At 40.5% G+C, this 20,622-nt stretch overlaps 1 protein-coding gene across 1 annotated transcript; it reads right to left on the bottom strand.

Annotated features, from left to right (window-relative positions):
• Positions 1-939: 939 nt before the first annotated feature.
• On the bottom strand, positions 940-2,891 carry LOC141684112 (FCS-Like Zinc finger 8-like). Its single transcript, XM_074488951.1, has 3 exons — positions 2,383-2,891; positions 1,495-2,303; positions 940-1,342 (listed from the first exon to the last, which is right to left on the bottom strand). The coding sequence occupies exons 2-3, from the start codon at positions 2,262-2,264 to the stop codon at positions 1,252-1,254; spliced, it is 861 nt and encodes a 286-aa protein (XP_074345052.1). The 5' UTR covers positions 2,265-2,303; positions 2,383-2,891; the 3' UTR covers positions 940-1,251.
• Between the last annotated feature and the right edge of the window lie 17,731 nt (positions 2,892-20,622).

The following is a 20,622-nucleotide window of genomic DNA, read 5'->3' as shown; positions in this document are numbered from 1 at the left end:
GTGATTGTTGTGCTGATTTGTTTCTTGAGAGTTGAGCCACACTGCCCCAGAAGTTAAGTTCTTCAAAAGGAGAAAAAAAGAGAAGAAAATATGAATAGATAATGAGTATTGATTAACGTAATCTTTGATCTTATAATTAATTACTAGTCATAATCCAATGGTATGATGAAATTTAATTGTTAAATAGACTATACTTTGGCCAGGTGACACCAAAGCAAATATGTCTTGTCATAAAATAATGGTACGAAAGGGACTGCACTTTTGGATTTATTCTTTTAAGATCGAAATCACCATTATTAAACAAGTGGGCCCGCCTTAGTTTTTTTTTTCTCAAAATCAGCTTAACATCAAAATCTTCGTTATAAATAAATTAATACTCCCTCCGTCCCTCCCAAATGTTTACATTTGGGTTGGGCACGGAGTTTTAAAAAAAATGATAAAATAGTGGAGAAAAGTGAAAAAGGTAAGTAAAATAATGAGACCGATTAATATTATATATATAAAGTGAGTATAGTGGAGAGAAGTAGTGGACGTAGTTATTTTAAAAATTTTAAAAAATTTAGTATTTTTGGAAAATTTTGAAATATAAATAATTGAAAGGAACATCCAAAAAATAAAAGTGTAAATAAATAGGAGGGGCGGATGGAGTAATATTTAAGATGATTACTCAACCAATATAGATAAGTAATTCCAAGTACAGATTAAGTTAAAGACGCAACAGGTGACAGGGAATCTTTATTAATCTATTCAGTGGTCCTTTCAAGGTTTTCATAATCGTATGCAGGTAGCCATTAATTTTTAAGTTTATACATAAGACCACAATTAATACATGATTCCAGTTTTATTTTATAAATAATTATGAAATCATGTGAAACAATTAAGATATGAACAATTACACAGGGTTATAAAATGCCAAAAAGTACGTGTACAAGCTTAAAGTAATATAAAAAGCATTTCAACTGGATCAAAAAATAGTTACCGTCTTTTTCTTCTTTTTTACATATCTTTCCCCTGCCTCTCTTTATCTCAATATGCAAAGTGAGAGGGTGAAAAGAAAATTCAATAACTCCCAGGAGAATAAAAAAGATGATCCAAATACATTGATACATTTAAAAAAAAGACAGATACAACCCTACATTTGGCCCCTAAATTACAAACTCATAATTCATGTGATTGGCTGCTGTTGTATTTTTTCCATTTTCAGGATTATTTTGCTGGAAAAAGGCAAAGAGATAAGATCAAAAAGAAATCTTAGAAGCCATTATTCATGTTTGTATTCTTCATTTCATCCAAAAATATTTCTTCACACCTACATTCATTACTGCAAAATGCTTTTTCACCCCTGCACAACACACATTGTTGAACTCAGATTAGAACCTGTACACAATTATCAACTGAAATGTGCACTAGAATATATGGTTGTATTGTAAAATTTATTCTTTTACATAGTGAATTTGGAAAATAAGTATTGGATATTGATGAATTTGGACTAACCTGTACATATAAATGTCATTGCCTTGTCCAAGATTCTTGTTGCAAGTGTGACAGGAGCTTAGAAAACTCTGAGATGGTGAACTTAAGTTATACTCATTTTTCAAGTCAGATAATGCAACAACACCACAGCAACTCTCTACAATGCAGTTGTCGAAAATTCGAGTTGTTTTGGGATTAGGTCCGTGTGAGATCACACATGTATAGTCCTCAGAGAGCTCCATTTCACTCCAAGAAAGACATGCAGTAGAAATATTTGGAGAGCCTCCTGCTTGAACCTCAGAATTCAGTCCACTTGACGGGGTTAATAAATCATCAGAAAATTGTGAACTCTGCGTACTAATTCCTGGAATATCAGGGATACAAATCTTTAGCTTTGAGCCCAATTGAGCCCTTGTGCAGCTATTTTGTCTGCTGAATTTTTTATAGTGATCAGAACTCTGATCATCATTTATTAGAGCAAGGCCAATTTTCGTATCCTCAATCATAAATTGCTTGTTTTCAGTGGCTGCTCTCGGACACTTGACCGTGTTCCGATCATAAAATCCAAATGGAGTGCCAAAATTTGAGAATCTTGGGGATTCAAGCATCAAAGTTGGTTTGTTAACAGGCTCAAAACTAGTGACACCCTTGGAAAAAAATCCATTAAAAAACCTTGGAGAGCCAAAGAAAGAAGAAATGGGAGTGGTTTGTTTTGGTTTGGAAGCTGGGACAGAGTTATGGTCAGCCATTAGAGATTGTTTGGTAACTGCTCTAGATCTATTTCTCAGCATCTTTTTAAGTTTCAAGAAGATCTTAACAAATCAGTTTCACTGCAACAAACAAACACTGTGTTAATAAGGACAACTTGTCATGCTTAATAATCTAAACATCAGATTCTTAAAATCTCACCCGTACTAAGAATATTAACCCACAAAACTCCTCTGAATTACTGCACTTGCACATCAAGATTCCAGCTTTTCAGAACATACATATATATACTGTGTGGCTAAACTAGTGCTTAAGAAGTTTATGAAATAAAAGACTTGAAGCTAGTTATCTAACAAAATAAAGAATTGACCAAAGATACAACAAATAAGAAAAACATGTACTAGCTCAATTTCTGTGGCCTCCATATAATAATATCTTGTTTTGATCTTTCCTAGCTCTCTCTAACACAAACAAGAAGTATAAATCATGAAATTGCACATGCAAACAACAAAGTTGAAATCAGACTCAAACCAAACAAAAGTACTAACATACATGTGTGTGTTGTGTGAGTTTAATAGTGATCAAGATGTGTGTGTATAAACAAGAAGAAGAAGAGGCGTGTGATGGAGGAGAATCAAAACACAAGATGTGATGAAAGAAAGAGATTGGTGTAAGGTGAAGTTTTGATCCCTTAGCTTAGTACCCTTATTATATAGGCAAATGCATGAAGTAAATCAACTGTATACTCCATCTCTTGCAACTCTATTATTGGGTTTAAGTCCTTGTCAAATTTTGTCAAACCAATTGATCAACTAAATTTGTCCTTACTTTTTACTCATCTTTTATTGGTCCATCTTTATATCCCCTCTATTCACATCGGAATATATACACTTATACACGCACACTTTGGATCAATTTTTTTCTTTTTATCAAAAAAAGAGAAATGTTGCACAAATTTCTATATAAATTTATATATCTTTGTCAATTAAAACAGTATTTAAATTAAGGAAACTCGGTTCAAAGAGTCGAACGCTTAGAACTCATCCGACACCTTATCCAAAAGAGCTTTGAGCTCAATCACGGAATAAAGTACAAATGGTAAATCAAAAATGTTGTTGCAATTTTTATTATGACTCACATTCTTACTTATTCCCTCTTCATTTTTTTTCATTTTATATGTTGGGTGAACTAAATTATGAATTAAGAAATTGATAGATATAAATAAATCCTGATTACATAATTAAATATTACAGTTTGGGCTGCAAGACCTAATAAGAAGATGTATGACATTCAGACCAGAAAGGTTAACATGTTGATCAGGTCTGATGGACCAGATCAGGCCTGATGGAACAAAGAAGATCCAAAAACCCTGATTATTTATTAATTTCGTAATTAATAAATAAGGGAGAAAAACAACTATTAAGATAAGTCCCAGTGGGGATATAAATCCTTGTAGATTGGCCTCCAAGGAACCTCATGGGATAAGGAATCAACTTCCTACTTCCTAGGACTCCTAAGTCTATCCTAATTCAGAGACTTGACCACCAAGTCTCCTATACCAAGTCCAATTCAAGGACTCCCACATCTATATAAGGGGCCTCACCCCACAAATCAGAACTACGTTTTTTGGCTTGATTCTCTAATTCACAGAGATACGTAGGCATCTCGTAAAGGCAGAGTTAAGCTACGAAACACGAGAGCAGCCATTAAAGGCCTTGAGCTCCCGAACCTTGGTAATAAATACAACAATTATATATTTTAGTTTTTAATCCATAACATTTGGCGCCGTCTATGGGAAGGCATAACAACAACCATGGCGAGAACACGGAGAACAATTGGAGCCCTGGAGGAAGGAACACCATCAGGGACAACCCAGGTGATTTCGTCAACCGTGGAGATTCCTCCCCACTCAACTTATGCATCTACTCAAGGGGAAGCCTAGATAGGGGCAACTCAACCTCAGCCACAAGGGACGACTCCCCCGACTATTCAAGGTACGAATCCTCAAGTTCAACAAGTACATGTACCTGTGACTTCTCGACCCGTCGGGTATGAATATTCAACTGTTGTTACTACTAACCCCCCTTATGGGAGGCCCCTTTACCCCGAGGTTGGAGGAAGTGGACATGCTGGGCGAAGTGAAGCACGAGGGCAATCGCCCCCCTATATACGAGGTTTGGCTCCTATCCCCGAGGATCAGGAATTTTCTGGTCCTTATACTGAGAGAGACTCCGAATCTTCGGATGATGAAGTAGCCCCAAGAAGGAGGCGTCTTGGCAAAGAGCCGATGGAAGACAACGCCCTCAAAGCACCCAATGGGTGAATCCCCAAGAAGTGCAGGAAAGGATCAGGGCTCATAAGGCTGAAATCCAAAGGCTGAGGCGCGACTTAGAAGCTCACCAGGCCACCAGACCCCAGATACCCCCTAGGGGGAGAAATCCTCCTCCTGTCATAGACCTGGATGGTCCGGTACGGAGAAGGGCTGTTGTCCCAAGAACTGATCCAAGCAATCTCCTTCCCCTTGGAGATCCTGATGATCCTACTCCTCCCTTCACTGAAGAGATAATGAATGCCCATATCTCAAGGAAGTTTAAGATGCCAACCATCAAAGCCTATGATGGCACGGGAGATCCCGCTAATCATGTTAGGACATTCTCTAATGCACTGTTGTTGCAACCCGTGAATGATGCTATAAAGTGTTGGGCCTTCCCTCAAACCCTGTCGGGTATGGCTCAAAGATAGTACAGTCGCTTACCCCCAAACTCTATTGGGTCGTTCAGAGAATTAAGCCAGGCTTTTATTAAGCAATTCATTAGTGGAAGAGTTTATGAGAAAAGTTCTGCATCTCTTATGAGCATTGTGCAGGGAGCAAAGGAATCCTTGAGAGATTACCTGAATCGTTTCACAAAGGAGGCTTTAAAAGTCCCAGACCTTGATGATAAGGTAGCCATGATAGCACTGCAACAAGGAACTAGGGACGAGTTCTTTAAGATGTCTTTGGCCAAACGCCCCCCTGAAAGCATGTTGCAGCTCCAGGAGAGGGCAGGGAAGTATATCAAAGTTGAAGAAAGCATGAGGAAGACCGTAGTAAGTAATGAGCCCACTGGAGGCAAGAAGCGAAAAACTGATCTGGAGTATATCGCAAAGGACAAGTATCCTAGAACCGAGCAAAACCCTGATTCAACCCCCAAGAAGGGAGGACCTGGGCAAAAGTTCACCGAATACGCTACGCTGAATGTTCCTAGAAGCCAGATCTTGATGGAAATCGAGAAAGATCGAGATATTCATTGTCCTAAGCCCCTGAAGGCTGATCCTACCAAGCTAGACAAAAGCAAATATTGCAGAATTCACAAAGATGTTGGCCATGACACCGATGAGTGTAGGCAATTGAAAGACAAAATTGAGTTTCTGATTCGAAAAGGAAGATTGTACAAATATACTGAAGGAGGGGATAGAAACAACAACGTGAGAAGGAACTTCGATGATCGAAGGAAAGACCAAGACGATCAGGGGCGAAACCCCCAGCCTAGAGGGCCAGTTATAAACACAATTTATGGAGGGCCAAGACCTCGAGGGCCTGTGATAAACACGATTTTTGGAGGCCCAACTGCTGCTGGATTGTCCAAAAATTCCAGAAAGGCATATACTAAAGAGGTTATGCATATTGTTGGAGAAACCCCGAAGAGGGCCAAGACAGGAGTAACATTGGCTTTTGACGATTCTGACCTAGAGGGTGTAAAGTTTCCTCATGACGACCCGCTGGTCATAACACCAGTAATAGAAAATAGCCCGGTCAAGAGGGTCCTTGTGGATAACGGTGCTTCAGTGGATATCTTGCTCCATGACGCTTTTCTAAGGATGGGGTACAACAACTCCCAGTTAACACCAACAGATATGCCGATATATGGATTTGCAGGAGTGGAATGTCCTGTGGAAGGGATAATCAAGTTGCCAACCACCATAGGTCAGGAACCAAGGCAGGCAACGCAGTTGTTAGACTTTGTGGTGGTAAAGGCTAGTTCAACTTATAATGCTATCATGGGGAGGACAGGGATACACGCCTTCAAGGCAGTCCCTTCTTCCTACCATTCAGTTATGAAGTTTCCCACCCGGAATGGGATTGGAGAGGAGAGAGGAGATCAAAAAATGGCTAGAAGCTGTTATGTGGCCTCTTTGAGGGCAGATGGAGTCGGGGGGCGGGTTCTTTCTATTGAAGATATGGATGTTCGAGAAAATGATGAGAAGAGAGGAAAGCCGGCAGAAGACTTGGTTTCCATTCCTTTAGACCCCGAGAATCCAGAGAGGATGACCTTCATTGGAGCCACATTAGGGGAGCCCCTTAGAGGGAAGTTGGTGAAATTTTTGCAAGAAAATAGTGATGTGTTCGCATGGTCAGCAGCTGATATGTCAGGCATAGACCCGGAGCTGATTACTCACAAGCTAAACGTGGATCCAAGAAGGAAGACAGTGAAACAAAAGAAAAGAAACTTTGCCCCGGAAAGACAAGAGGCTATAAAACATGAAGTAGAAAAGCTCTTAGAGGCTGGTTTCATTGAGGAGATTCAATTTCCGGAATGGTTAGCAAACCCTGTAATGGTGAAGAAGGCTAATGGAAAGTGGAGGATGTGTATAAACTTCACTGATCTGAATGATGCATGCCCTAAAGACTGTTTTTCATTACCAAGGATTGATACTTTGATTGATGCCACTGCTGGGCATGAGATGCTGAGTTTCATGGATGGATTTAGCGGATACAACCAGATCAAGATGCATAATGATGACATTCCAAAGGTATCATTCATCACTGACTTTGGTGTTTATTGTTATCTTGTTATGGCATTTGGTCTTAAGAATGCAGGAGCCACCTATCAAAGGTTGGTAAATAAAATTTTTAAGGACCTTATTGGTAAGACTATGGAAGTCTATGTTGATGACATATTAGTCAAGAGTCTAGCAAAGACTGATCATATAACCCATTTGAGGGAAGCTTTTGAGGTTCTGAGGTACCACAAGATGATGTTAAATCCTACAAAATATGCTTTCGGAGTAGGATCTGGAAAATTTTTGGGATTGATGGTCTCCAAGAGGGGGATAGAGGCTAACCCCGACAAAATAAAGGCAATCCTAGACATGAAACCACCAAAAACCGTCAAGGATGTTCAGAAGCTCAGGAAGGGTTGCTGCGCTAGGACGATTCATCTCCAAGTCAGGAGACAAGTGCCTGTCATTCTTCAAGTCACTAAAGAACATCAAGGACTTTGTATGTAATGAGGAAAACCAGAAGGCATTTGAAGAGTTAAAGAAGTATATGGCGCATGCCCCGTTGTTGGCCAAGCCAGCTTTGAATGAAGTTTTGTTCTTGTACTTAGCTGTTTCAGAGAGTGCCTTGAGCGCGGTGTTGGTTAAGGAGGAACTGAAAGTCCAGAAACCCGTATACTATGTCAACAAAATTCTGCATGGTGCCGAGTTAAATTATTCAACTATTGAGAAATTTGCTCTAGCCTTGGTAATGGCTTCAAGAAAGCTGTGTCCTTACTTTCAGGCTCATCAGATTGAGGTGCTAACAAATCAGTCCCTGAGGAATATCATTCACAGTCCCAAGGCAAGTGGGAGATTGATTAAGTGGGCAATAGAGCTGGGAGAGTTCGACCTCAAGTATAAGCCACGTATGACAATAAAAGCCCAGACACTAGCTGACTTCGTGGTGGAATGTACCATACCCAACCAAGAAATCGGGGGGCAGGAAGATACCATATCTCAAGATAAGGGAGTCGATAATGGGGACAAAGAGAAGGATGATAAGGAGAAAGAATATTGGGTTCTCTATTTTGATGGAGCATCAAAAACAAATTCCAGTGGAGCAGGATTGGTTTTACAAAGCCCTGACGGGTTCTTAATTGAGTATGCTATGAAGCTAGACTTCCCAACCACAAATAATGAGGCGGAATATGAAGCCCTGATAGTTGGCCTTGGCCTAGCTGGGACACTTAGAGTCAAAAACTTAAAGGTCCGTGGAGACTCGAAGCTGATCATATCTCAGGTAAAGGGAGAATTTGAGGCAAGGGATGATACGATGGCTAAGTATGTCCGCCTAGTAAGGGCTGTGATGACCCAATTTAATGAATGCCATGTTGAGCACATTCCAAGGGAGGAAAATGTTAAGGCAGATGCATTATCAAAGTTTGCTTCATCTGAGATAGAAGAAAGTTCAGGAAGTGTGTACTTCCGTGTTTTGAAGACACGAAGCATAGATGTTAAGCTTGTGGCTCCTATAGGCCTGGGGACGTCATGGATTGATCCCATTAAGGCTCACATTCAAACCGGTTGGTTGCCAAGTGATGCAACTGAAGCACGGAAGTTAACTGTTTGGGCACTAAGGTACACTTTGGTAGATGGGATTCTGTATAAAAGATCTTTTGTGGTTCCTTACTTAAGGTGTCTCAGGCCCGATGAGGCTCGCTTGGCTCTTGAAGAAGTGCATGAAGGTATTTGTGGACAACACTTGGGGGGCAGGGCCTTGGCTCATAAGATAACTCGTCTAGGCTTTTATTGGCCAGAAATGATGGCTGATGCTAAAGAATATGTGAAGAAGTGTGACCGCTGTCAGAAGCATGCACCCGTTGTTAGACAACCTCCCGAGATGCTGACCTCTATCAACTCGCCTATTCCCTTTGCTATGTGGGGGATGGATATTCTGCGGCCTTTCCCTATGGCCACGGCACAAAGGAAGTTTCTGATTGTAGCCATTGATTATTTCACCAAGTGGATTGAATCCAAACCCTTGGCCAAAATCACAACTAAGCAGGTTGCACAATTCCAGTGGGAAAACATTATGTGCCGATATGGAATTCCCCGTATCCTCGTCACTAACAATGGAACACAATTTAACAACGAGGAATTCAAGAACTATTGTGAAGAAAATGAAATTGAGTTACGGTTCACCTCTGTGGCTCACCCACAAGCCAATGGGCAAGCGAAAGTAGCAAATCGAATAATCCTAGATGGACTAAAGAAGAGGATCGAGAAGTCAAGAAATAATTGGGTGGATGAGATACTTCCCATATTATGGGCCTATAGGACTACCTGTAGAGTCACGACAGGAGCAACTCCCTTCATGTTGGCATATGGGGCAGAAGCAATAGTTCCGGTGGAGATATCACATTCCTCTCCAAGGATTCAGGCTTTCAATGCAGAAGAAAATGAAGAAGGGCAGAGGTTAGCCCTGGATCTAATCGATGAAGTGCGAGATAATACACATGCAAAGATAGTAGAATATCAGAAAAAGGCTTCATTCTACTACAACCTAAGGGTTAAAGAAAGGTTTTTCAAACAAGGTGACCTAGTCTTGAGAAAGATAGAAGCTTCTGGTGTAGGACAGAAAGAAAAGCTTGCCCCGAATTGGGAAGGGCCGTACAAAGTCAAGAGCGTTCAGGGTAGAGGAACCTACAAGCTGGAGACTATGGATGCTTTTGAAGTCACGAGAACCTGGCATGCACAAAACCTGAAGGTTTACTATGTGTAAGATAGTCGAAGTACGATTCTCACTTGTCATTATGATAAGTAGGTTTAAAAGCACCTTGAAGCTTTGCTTGCATAGGATTTTATATTCCAGTAGAATTTACATTGTCTATTTATTATTAATTAGGGTCGAACCTATGCTATATAAGGTTTTGGAAAACCAGACTTCATATTAAAGAGTTTGAAATTATTTCAACCTAAGGATGTTTAAAGTTGTTATAATACCTTGTGTGGTGCACGTTGCACAAATCAAAGGGACAATTAGTTCAAATGTATATTAAGTATTGGAAAGAGGCAAGTAAGGAAAACAACATATGAAATAACCCCGAAGGGTAACAAGTTCTGACATAAACAAAGTTCACATATTATCTAAAAAGAAGATATACATAAAAAAACTTAGGCCTCGGAAGGCTGGGATTCTTCGGAACCACTATCTGAAGTCTCCTCGGACGTCTCAGTCGTCCCCCCAGAAGTCCCCGTAGAGGTTCCATCAGAACTGCCTTCGGATGCTTTGGATGATGCGGGAGACACTGGATTCTGAGGCGCAGCCCTTGGAGGCTCTTCCACCCTGACCTTCTTCACAGCAGGCTCAAAATCTTCTTCGAAAGAAGTCTCCTCCTCCCCAGAGCTGGACTCGAGTTCTTTCCTCTTGTGGCCTTGGCTCCCTGAAGGGCCATCTTTGATCAGATCAGCGAGCTTGTCAGTAACATCCCCAAGCTCTGGAACTCGCACAGGGCAAGGAAAGGAGGACTGCTCGAGGACTTCTGGAAATTCATCTTGGATGGCCTCCACAGCAGCATCTCAGCCTTCTTTATAGCTAACTGGGTGTAGGAGGGCATCGTGTTCCACCATCAAGTCCTTGAACTCCTGAGTGTCCATCCAGCCGTCAAAGGCTTTATCCTTCTGAGCCTTCAGGATAACATTTTCAGCCCGGGCCGTTTCCAGGTCAGAAGTGGAAGAGGCAAGTCGAGCTTCAAGGGCCTCTATTCTCTGGTTGGACTCCTCCAACTTCTTGTTAGCGTCCTCCAGACCAACCTTCCAAGCATTGGCTTGGTGAATCGCCCCTTGAAAGTGGGCGTTAGCCTACAAGAGAAGCAGCAAAAGTATGAGAAGAAAATTAAAAAGGGCAAATATGAAGGGCATAGGAAAAGGACGTACCGTCGCTAAAGCCTGGGCTCCGAAAAGCTCGTTCCCCTCTAAGTCCTGTTGAAGGACAAAGTCTTGATAGTCCACCGGGGAGATGGAATACTTAGACCATTCCTTGGCAAGCGCCGTACTGCCAACGATTGAATCCTTGCCCCGATCCCCCAAGCAGGTTGAAAATAGGCCCCTGGCCTTTGCTTGGTGCGCAAAACTTGGCTGGGGCCTTCCTCGCCTGGTTCCATTGCTTGGAGGAGGAACTCAGGAAAGCGATCACCAAGGCGCGGGTCTTTAAAGACCTTTCCAGCCCGCTTCATCCTGGTTGTCTCCAGGTCTTTAGGCTTGGTAGCCTCCTCAATCTTCTCAGCCACTGCAACAAGTAAGATAAGTAAGTTGAAGAATCAGCGGAATAGAAAATGAAGGAAATAAAAAAGAGATATAAGGAAGGAAACTTACTTTTCTTAGGGATGGGAGAGAGGTCGCGTTCTACAAGAACGGTCTCCCGGATAAGGTCCCAAGAATGGGAAGTCCCATTATCTTGCGTAAGGAGGTTGAAAGCTCTAGCCTCCTCCTCAGACAAAGTTATATCGTTTGGGCTCCCATCGACGGCAAGCCCAAAGGATGATCGAAATAGGGTGTCCCAATCTCCACCCTCCCAAACGACGAACAAAAAATCTTTCTTCCACCCCAAGTTGTTGTCAGGGATGGACTTCCCGTTCACAATGTGGGGAATAGTAGGGCGCTGGTTTAAAGAAACCCAACCCGGACTTTTATCAGGGCTGTTTTTAAACTGAAAAATCTTTCTGAAAACGGCAACGGAAGTGGGGACATTGTGCTTGGCACATTGTGACAGATATCACATAATAAGCCTCCAAGAATTAGGGGGAGTTGGCAAGGGCTGATGCCCACATCAGCCAGTAAAAGAGGAATGAACGGATGAAAAGGGAGTCTGATACCTGCCCTTAGAGTATCCCTATAGACGCATAATGCGTCCTTCTTCCACTGGCAGGCCCTATCGGCCGGACCTGCAAGAACCAGCTTGAAAGATTCCTTGATTTTGAAGCAGCTGCTCAACTTTTCCAGCTCCTTGGGATCCCGTAAAGCACTAATATGGTCGTGCGCGGGTCCAGATGCGCATCAGACGGGTACTCGTCCCCTCGAGTGTTGATCATGTCGATTAAGAAAGTGTACCTCGATCGAATAGGGAATTCATTGGACTTTTTAGCCACGTTCATCTTGGCCAAGCGAGTCATTTTCTTGTCAGCCATCTGAAAAAAGGGCACATAGACAGGTTATCCTAAAAGGGCACACAATGGAAAAGTAGACACAAGAAGTAAAGGGAGGGATTTTACCTGAAGAAGCGCTCCTAAAAAAGGCTTTGAGCTCCGACTTGCTGTTATTGCTCTGAGAATCTTAGCAGGAGGAGAAAGAAGAAAAACTTGGAAATGAGAAAGTGAGCAGTAGTAGCCTCTCCTCACTCCTTTATATAAGAGGAAAAGGGAAGTTGAAGGGACAAAAGCCTATTAAGGATAGAGGCTCAAAGAAAAAAAAGCCCAGAAAAAGGAATATTCCAGAATATTCCAAGGAATTCTAGAGAATTTCCAAATCAATAAAGAGGCCCAGTAAGATTTAAGGCCCAATAAAGAGGCCCAGTAAGATTTAAGGCCCAATAAAGAGACCCGGTAAGATTTAAAGGCCCAATAAAGAGGCCCAATAAGATTTAAGGCCCAATAAAGAGACCCAGTAAAATAAGGCCCAATAAAGAAGGCTAGGCCCAAATCCAATTAGGATTTGGAAAATGCAATACCCTAAATTGTAGCCCTAAAAGTTGTAAGGCCCAATGAAGAAGGCTAGTGGCAGACCAGAATTCAGGCCGAATTCCAGGTCGTGAATCCTGCCCGAAATCTTTCGAGCAGGCACCCGAAAATAACGGGTAAAAAAGACCAGAATTCAGGTCGAATTCCAGGTCGTGAATCTTGCCCGAAATCTTTCGAGCAGGCACCCGAAAATAACGGGTAAAAAAGACCAAGATTCAGGTCGAAATCCAGGTCGTGAATCCTGCCCGAAATTTTTCGACCAGACACACGAAAATAAACGGGAATAACATGACTGGATTGAGGTCGAAGCTTCGACCAGGAATGAGGTCGAAATGAACCAAGCATTTTTCAAGAGTGGGGTTTAAAAACCTAGACTAAAACCCAGGTCGAAAATCGACTAGGATCCTGGTCGAAAACCAGGTCGTGAATCCTAGTCGAAATCCTTCGACCGGGAAGCATGAGAAACAGAGAATTTTCGAATAGGATTCCGGTCGAAACATCGACTAGAATCCTAGTCGAAATCCTTCGACCATGAAGCATGAGAAACAGAGAATTTTCGAACAGGATTCAGGTCGAAACATCGACTAGGATCCAGGTCGAAATCCTAGTCAAAAAGCTCAAGACCAAGAATCGAAAAAGGGTAAGTTTTTGTTATTCCCAGTGGACTAACAATGAGATTTACAGAAGGGGGGTTGAATGTAAATCTCAAAACTTTTTCAAGTTTTGAGCAGTTTCTAAGGCTAAGTGATTCTGAGAACAAGTGTGTGTGAATTGCTTGAAGCCAATGCAGACAGATATATATTCAAACACAAATATAAAGAATACAGAGAACTTAAAAACTTTTCTGGTGGATTTGTTGTTCCACCAGAGATGTGTTATTTCAGAAAATCTGTGATTCAAAAAATTAAATCACAGCTGCTTCCTAGTACAAACTAGATGATTTTCTCTCTGAATTTTTCTAAACAGTTCTGGAAAATTTATATCTAATTACTAGCTGCTACTTGGTTTATATATCACCAAGTTTACAAGTGAAGACAAAACTGTAAAATACAATTAAAAAGGCTCTTCAAATGTTTCTTCTTCATTTCTCTATCCAATGCAATCTAGGATAATCTCTGAATCTTTGAATACTTCCTTATTTGCACCAGAATGGAAATGATGCATTTTCTTGATTCCTCCAAGAGGCTTCCACATTCCAGTTTGTCTCTGTCAACCCATGTGCCTCTGTCAGCTTATGAATTGTCACTATCAACTGCTAATGAACTAAGCATCCGTTGAAGCTTTCATTCGTTGATGCCTTATCCGTTGAGGCTTTATCCGTTGAAGCTTTATCCGTTGATGCATTATCAGTTGAAGTCTTTATCCGTTGAAGCACTTATCCGTTGATGGATATTATCCGTTGAAGCATTAGAGACATCCGTTGAAGCTTTGTTTCTTATCCGTTGAAGGTCTTCAATATCAGTTGATACTTCTTCATTTATACAAAATTATAAGGCATGAAATATTTACAATTAGCCCTCCTATTTGCATATCCACTAGTAGTCAACATGACTGATACTTTTCTACAATATCTAAGAATTACAACTTGAATCCAGAGAATAAAATATGCTACAATACTAACCTTATTGCTAAGTAAAGCTACTCCTTCAACGGATAGCCAAGATGGTCTTATCCGTTGAGGCTACAAATACTAGATTTCTACTTAAGTGTTTTATTTAACTTATCATCAAACTAATACACATATTCCTAACAATCTCCCCCTATTTATGTCTACTAGAACTGTATGCATAAATTTGGGTTTAGCTTGATGATAACAAAACACTTGATAAATATATAAACTGTAATAAAGCAGAAATTCAAAAGTGCTGCAAAAATGTGTATGCTGAGATGGAATTGAAGAATTACATTATTTCCAAGGGTGCTCCTTTAGCCTGAGCAGATTTATTTCTTTTCCTTTGATTCCTTGTTTTCTTTCCTAGCCTCCTGTCATTCTCCTCTATTTGAAGTTGAAGTTGTCTGTAGAATTCAGCTTCATCTTCTTCATTGATGTCCAACTTAGATTGCATATCCTTGAGAGTTTCATTACTGGCAATCTTGAGCAATTCTTCAATTCTGAAAAATCTTCTGACTCCTTTGTTGTCTCTGAACTCCATCAACCAATGAGGTGATTTGTGAACTGTAATTCCTCTTTCTTGAATGAGTAATGTTCTAGGCAAAGCATTGGGCTCCCTCCAAGTTTTCCTTATGTTGGCAATCTTGTTGAGAATCTCAGTCTTGGCAGTCCTGGTAAAGCCAGAATCCCTTTGTATGGCTGAGTAGACTCTAATCAAGGTAGAGTAGCCTTCATTCAGAATTCTGTAAAGAGGCCAAGTTCTTTTCCCATCTCCTTTGTATTTGAACACTAGTCTTTCTGGTAGCTGTCTGTAGGCAGCTATTCCCCTTACTTCCTCCAGCTCATCCAGATAGAGTTCAATGTCTGAAAATTCTTTTATATCACAAATGTGAATATAATCATCCTTAGAGGCTTGAGGCTTAGGCTTAGGCTTCTGTGTGAATTTGATTGAGGCTTTAGAGGGTGTTGATTTGATTCTTCTTTTCTGCTTCTTTGATGGTGGAGAAGAGGTTAGGAAGGTGGGCAATTTGATGGTGTCCCAATCAATTGGTTCCTCATTGGGAATGATTGTTTCACCATGAATGTTCATGAAGGGGTCAGGCACAATGGGTTCAGGAATAGAGGGTAGTGGTTTGGATTTTGATTGGGTTTCTTCAGTCTTATCTACCATCTTTCTCTTTGCATTGACCTTCTTTCTGTTCCCTTTGTGCCATTCTTCTCTTTCCTTACTTCTCTCTTCCATATAAGTATCAACCATGTCCCCCATAGCTTCATTTTCACCTTTGTCTTCAATTTCTTTCTGTTCTTCAGCCTGACTTGACTTTAGCTGTTTTTCAAGCTTTGCTTGTGCTCTTTTGTCAGCCTTTAGCTGTTTGGCTTCTTCCTTCAACCTTCTGGTTTCTTCCCTCTTGGCTATTGAGAATTTGGGATGTCCTTGCATCACACATATGCTCTTTCCCTCTCTGAAGATAATAGCCATGTTCCTCCTTACAGCCACATCCATGGTCTCTTTGTGCTTTGTGATACTTCTACTACCCAAAAGCTTGTCTTCATCAAGCTTTGGAAGAGGAAAATCCACTCCTTTCATCTGAGCAAGGCTTAGAGGATTCTTTGTAGAGTCCTTATTGGATCTGTTGTTGGGCTTGAGAACCATAGATTTCAGATTCTTGGAAGAAGTCTCTCCAACCTTATTCCTCCCTACTGGCTTGAGCTCCATAATAATTGATTCCACTTTTGTGCTATGCTTCACAGATTGTGATTGAGAAGTTATAGAACCAAAAATTTATTGCATCTTTTCATCAATCTTCTTACTTTGCTCTTTGACTTGCAATTCAGCTGCTGCTATCTGGATTAGATCAATTCCATCAAGCTTTCCTTTGATTTGAATAGTTGGAGAAGTGGTGATGGCAGGAACTAGCACTTGAGATATTTGAACTGTTGTTGATGGCTCTCCTTCCCCTTTCCCTTTATTCTCCCCCTTTTTGTTATCATCAAGGGTAGGGGTCAAGCCTTGTGCTTTTGCCAGCTGCATGAGTAGATTTGTTTGAGTTTGTTGATTCTGAATAATGGTGACCATAGAGTCTTCAATGATCTGAACTCTGGTTTCCAATCTGGGCAGCCTCTTGTCAGTATCAGATTCTTTCCTCAGTCTCCCCAACAAATCTTGCATAGTACCATAACGTATGACTGAATCCAACTTCTTAGCATTGTAGGATTTCAGATCAGCAATGTCCTGCTTGAGTTCATCCACACTTAGATTCTGTTTGAATTGCTGCAACTGCAAGAGATGCAGAGAGTCCAGATGAGCTTGAAGAATTGCCTTGGTACCAGCATCTGTAGTCTCCTGAAGGGCCTTCTGAATTGTCATGACTTGTCTGACCAAAGTGACACCAAACTCTCCTGGTGTTGATGCTTTTGCCCATGCCCATTCAGGAAGATCTGGAACAGAACTTGGGCCTGCTACTCCCCCTAAGTTCATGCTCTCATCCAAAGAATCAGAGTCATCATCATTAGAATTTACTCCAAATTCTTCAGATGGCTCACCAGCTTGAGAAGGCAGCCTGTTAACAGCAGCTTAACAGCAGCTTTGTCTCTGAGAAGAGATTCTGAAGTGTGTACAATGTTTAAAGTTTGTTCTGCCTCCACATTGCCCTGAGCAGCCAATAATTGATAGGTTGAAACAGGATGAGTAAAAGTGTCAGCATCCAAGGAAATGTTATCAATTACAGCTTTGTAATGTTGCTGAAATTGTCTTTCCTTTTCTGCATCATCCACTTTCATTGACTCACTAGCAATGGCTGGATCCACCCTTATAGCTTCTGTACCTGCCTTTCTCTCATTTTCTCTATTTTCTTGCATCAGGGGCTCCCCTTGGCTCACACACACCCTCACACCCTCACCCTCACCTGCTAAGGTGGCACTCCTCTCACTTACTTTTGCCATGCTGGAAGAAATAGCATGCATATGGTGACTCTCAACCTCTCCTTTTGCCTGGGAGCAACCCAGCCTCTCACTCAAAAGATCACTCCCTTCCCTCAAACCTAAAAGTGATTGTACAGTAACCATGTCCTCTACAGTTGGAATTGTTTCTGTTATGTGTGTAGAGACCATCAACGGATAGGGAGTATCTGTTGAAGTGGAAACTGATGGTATCAACGAATAACTGCTGTTAAGCTTATCCGTTGAAGAACAACCACTTGTCAACGGATGAGAGATATCCGTTGAAGAAGGAAAAGATGTAGATATAGAAAGTGACATAATTGTTGAATCTGTGTGAATTGATTTTAAGTGAGGTGACACAGATTCTTCAACTACATCTGAAAGAATTGGCTGATGATCCAACAAATCATCTAAAAGATGATGATCATCAGGTGTTGAGTGGAGCTCCTCCTTGAGTTTTAATGAGGGAGAATCAGGAATTGATGTGAATATCATATCCACATCCAGAGAGGGTGATGGAGAGTTTGATGATTGGTGTGTTTCTATTATGAGAGAATGGGGCTGTGACTCCACATTTGCTGGAATCACATCAAGCTAAATTTGAGAAGGCACAGATACAGATGGATGTATCTGTGCTGTGTGTACCCCTTGTGTGGAAACTAGGGTCTTGGCCTTCTTCTTCCTTGAAAAGGCTTTAATTAGTGAATGTGTGGCTTCAATGTCCCTCCCTCTTTTGGTCTGTGTCCCTGGTTGGGGACTATTTTCAATAGTTGCACCCTTTTGGGAGGATGCAACTAGGGATGTGTTTGACTCCTTTTGAACCACCACAGTCTTTTGAGAGACTGTGGCTTGGCTGGCTTGGGTACCACTCACCTCTCCCACCTTATCCTGGGGGGTTTCTTGATGTTCACCCCTCCCCTCACCACTCACACCTTGTTGACTCCCTTCAGGGTTTATGGTAGTTGTTACAACTGCTGTCTTTTGAGAAACAACAGAGGTAGTTTTCTTTGACTTGAGTTTTGAAACTTTAGTTTTGGTGGCTTTGGTAGGAACCTGTTTGGACAAAGACACAGATTCCATTACCACACTGGAAGACAAAGAAACAATGGGGTTAGAAATAATAGGAGTTATATAAGTGTTTACCTCACTTACCTGTGGTGCATTCATGATTGGAAAATATACCAATGGCACCTGGCTGTTGAGGTTCATTCTCAAAAGGTCTGCAAGGACCCTTTTCTCTTGTGCCCAGCATTTGAGTTTATTATTCTCATTTGATATAACCAATCCTTCAACAACATGGTTAGCCAATAACATAAAGAATCTAGCATAGTAGATGTTATGTGGTCTATTAGCTTTGTTACCTAATCTGGAACCTAATTCTAGCATGACACAGTTGCTAAAATTAAAGTACCTATCAGAAACTAGCATATAAAGCATATTAACAAGAGATGAAGTTATGGCATCAAAATTGCTAATCTTCCCAGAGAAAACCTTAATAAAGGCATCTCCAAGAAAACTCCATTCTTTCCTAAGCCCTTTCCTTCTAATACTACCTAAGCTAGCAGAATCAAAAGCATAGCCTATGGAATCTAACATAGCAGATACATCTTTATCAGTGTGTGGTGTCATGGCATTATTCTCAGGCAACTTAAAGCAAGACTGTATATCATCACAGTTAATGCAATAATCCTTACCTTTGAGAGAGAAGGCAATAGTCATATCTGTGGAGTTGAACTCTGCAGTTGTCCAAATCTCCTCAATCACCTCACAGTAGATGTTTGGGGCTTCCAGCATTGTATAGCTTAGTTTGCAGTTTTTGATGAAGTCCATCATCTTGTGATAATCAGAATGGGCTTCGTTCTTTTCAACCAAGGCTACGAAATTATTCTTTTCATAAACAAATCCTGTTTGAGACATAATTTTGACTACTGGTGCCATTGTTGTGAGTAGAGGTTGCAGAGAAAAACTTGAGAATTTTGGGAGAGAAGGAGAATAAAAATTGCAAGAAAACGTAAAGTGAAAATTAGAATTCAATGGGCTTTTATACTTTATTGAATTAAAACGTAAATAAAATGATTAAATGATACTTTTAAGCAAATTACAGCCGTTTAAGAATAAAGAAAACTGTAGAAATTCTGAAAACTGCCTTTAATACAAATATATACAATAGTGTATATCTGTATCAACGGTTAAGTAAAAGAATCAACGGCTGTGACTCACTTAAAGTAACTGATGTGACACTTCAACGGATAAGGTAAATAGTTATTCGTTGATGATCAACACTATTTTATCCGTTGAGGGATAAAATTACCAGAAATGTATTTGTCTTTCAACGGATAATGATTATCCGTTGATAGAACAATTTTGGCTTTCAACGGATAGGGAATATCCGTTGATAGAATAAGTTTTACTAAAAGCCAACTTTGTTCTTGCAGCAAATTCATTTCAGGCTTCAAGACAGATTATATAGAGGACATAAATTTATGAATAATTAAGCATACCTAGCTCACTTACTAATCTTGTGAATGATGATTCATCAAGTGGCTTGGTAAATATGTCTGCAATCTGCTTTTCACTTGGAATAAAATGAAGTTCCACTGTACCTTTCATCACATGTTCCCTAATGAAATGATACTTGATGTCAATGTGCTTGGTTCTTGAGTGCTGCACTGGATTTTCAGTAATGACAATGGCACTTGTGTTGTCACAGAATATGGGAATTTTGTCAACAGTCAAACCATAGTCAAATAGTTGATTCCTCATCCATAGTATCTGTGCACAGCAACTACCGGCAACAATGTACTCAAATTCAGCTGTTGATGTAGAAACGGAATTTTGCTTCTTGCTGAACCATTACACAAGCTTGTTCCCTAGAAATTGACAGGTGCTAGTTGTGCTTTTCCTGTCTATTTTACAGCCTGCATAATCTGCATCTGAGTAGCCAATTAGATCAAAACCAGACTCTCTAGGGTACCAAATTCCTAGATTTGGAGTTCCTTTGAGATATCTGAAGATTCTTTTAATAGCCACTAAGTGAGATTCTTTAGGGTCAGCTTGAAATCTAGCACAGAGATATGTAGAAAACATTATATCAGGTCTACTAGCAGTTAAATATAAAAGTGAGCCAACCATGCCTCTATAACTTGAAATATCCACAGATTTTTCAGCCTTGTTTAATTCAAGCTTGGTGGCAGTGGCCATGAGAGTTTTTGCAGATGAACAATCCATTAAGTCAAACTTCTTTAAAAGATCATAAATGTATTTAGTTTGACTAATGAAAATTCCACCACTAACTTGTTTAACTTGTAAACCAAGAAAATAAGTTAGCTCTCCCATCATGCTCATTTCATATTTACTTTGCATTAACTTAGCAAACTTTTTACAAAGCTTATCATCTGTAGATCCAAATATAAT

This window comes from Apium graveolens, chromosome 9 (genome assembly GCF_009905375.1).
Source record: "Apium graveolens cultivar Ventura chromosome 9, ASM990537v1, whole genome shotgun sequence".
NCBI classification, from domain to species: domain Eukaryota; kingdom Viridiplantae; phylum Streptophyta; class Magnoliopsida; order Apiales; family Apiaceae; genus Apium; species Apium graveolens.
Note: the sequence above shows the minus strand (reverse complement) of the source record. Positions and strands in the feature narration are given on the sequence as shown.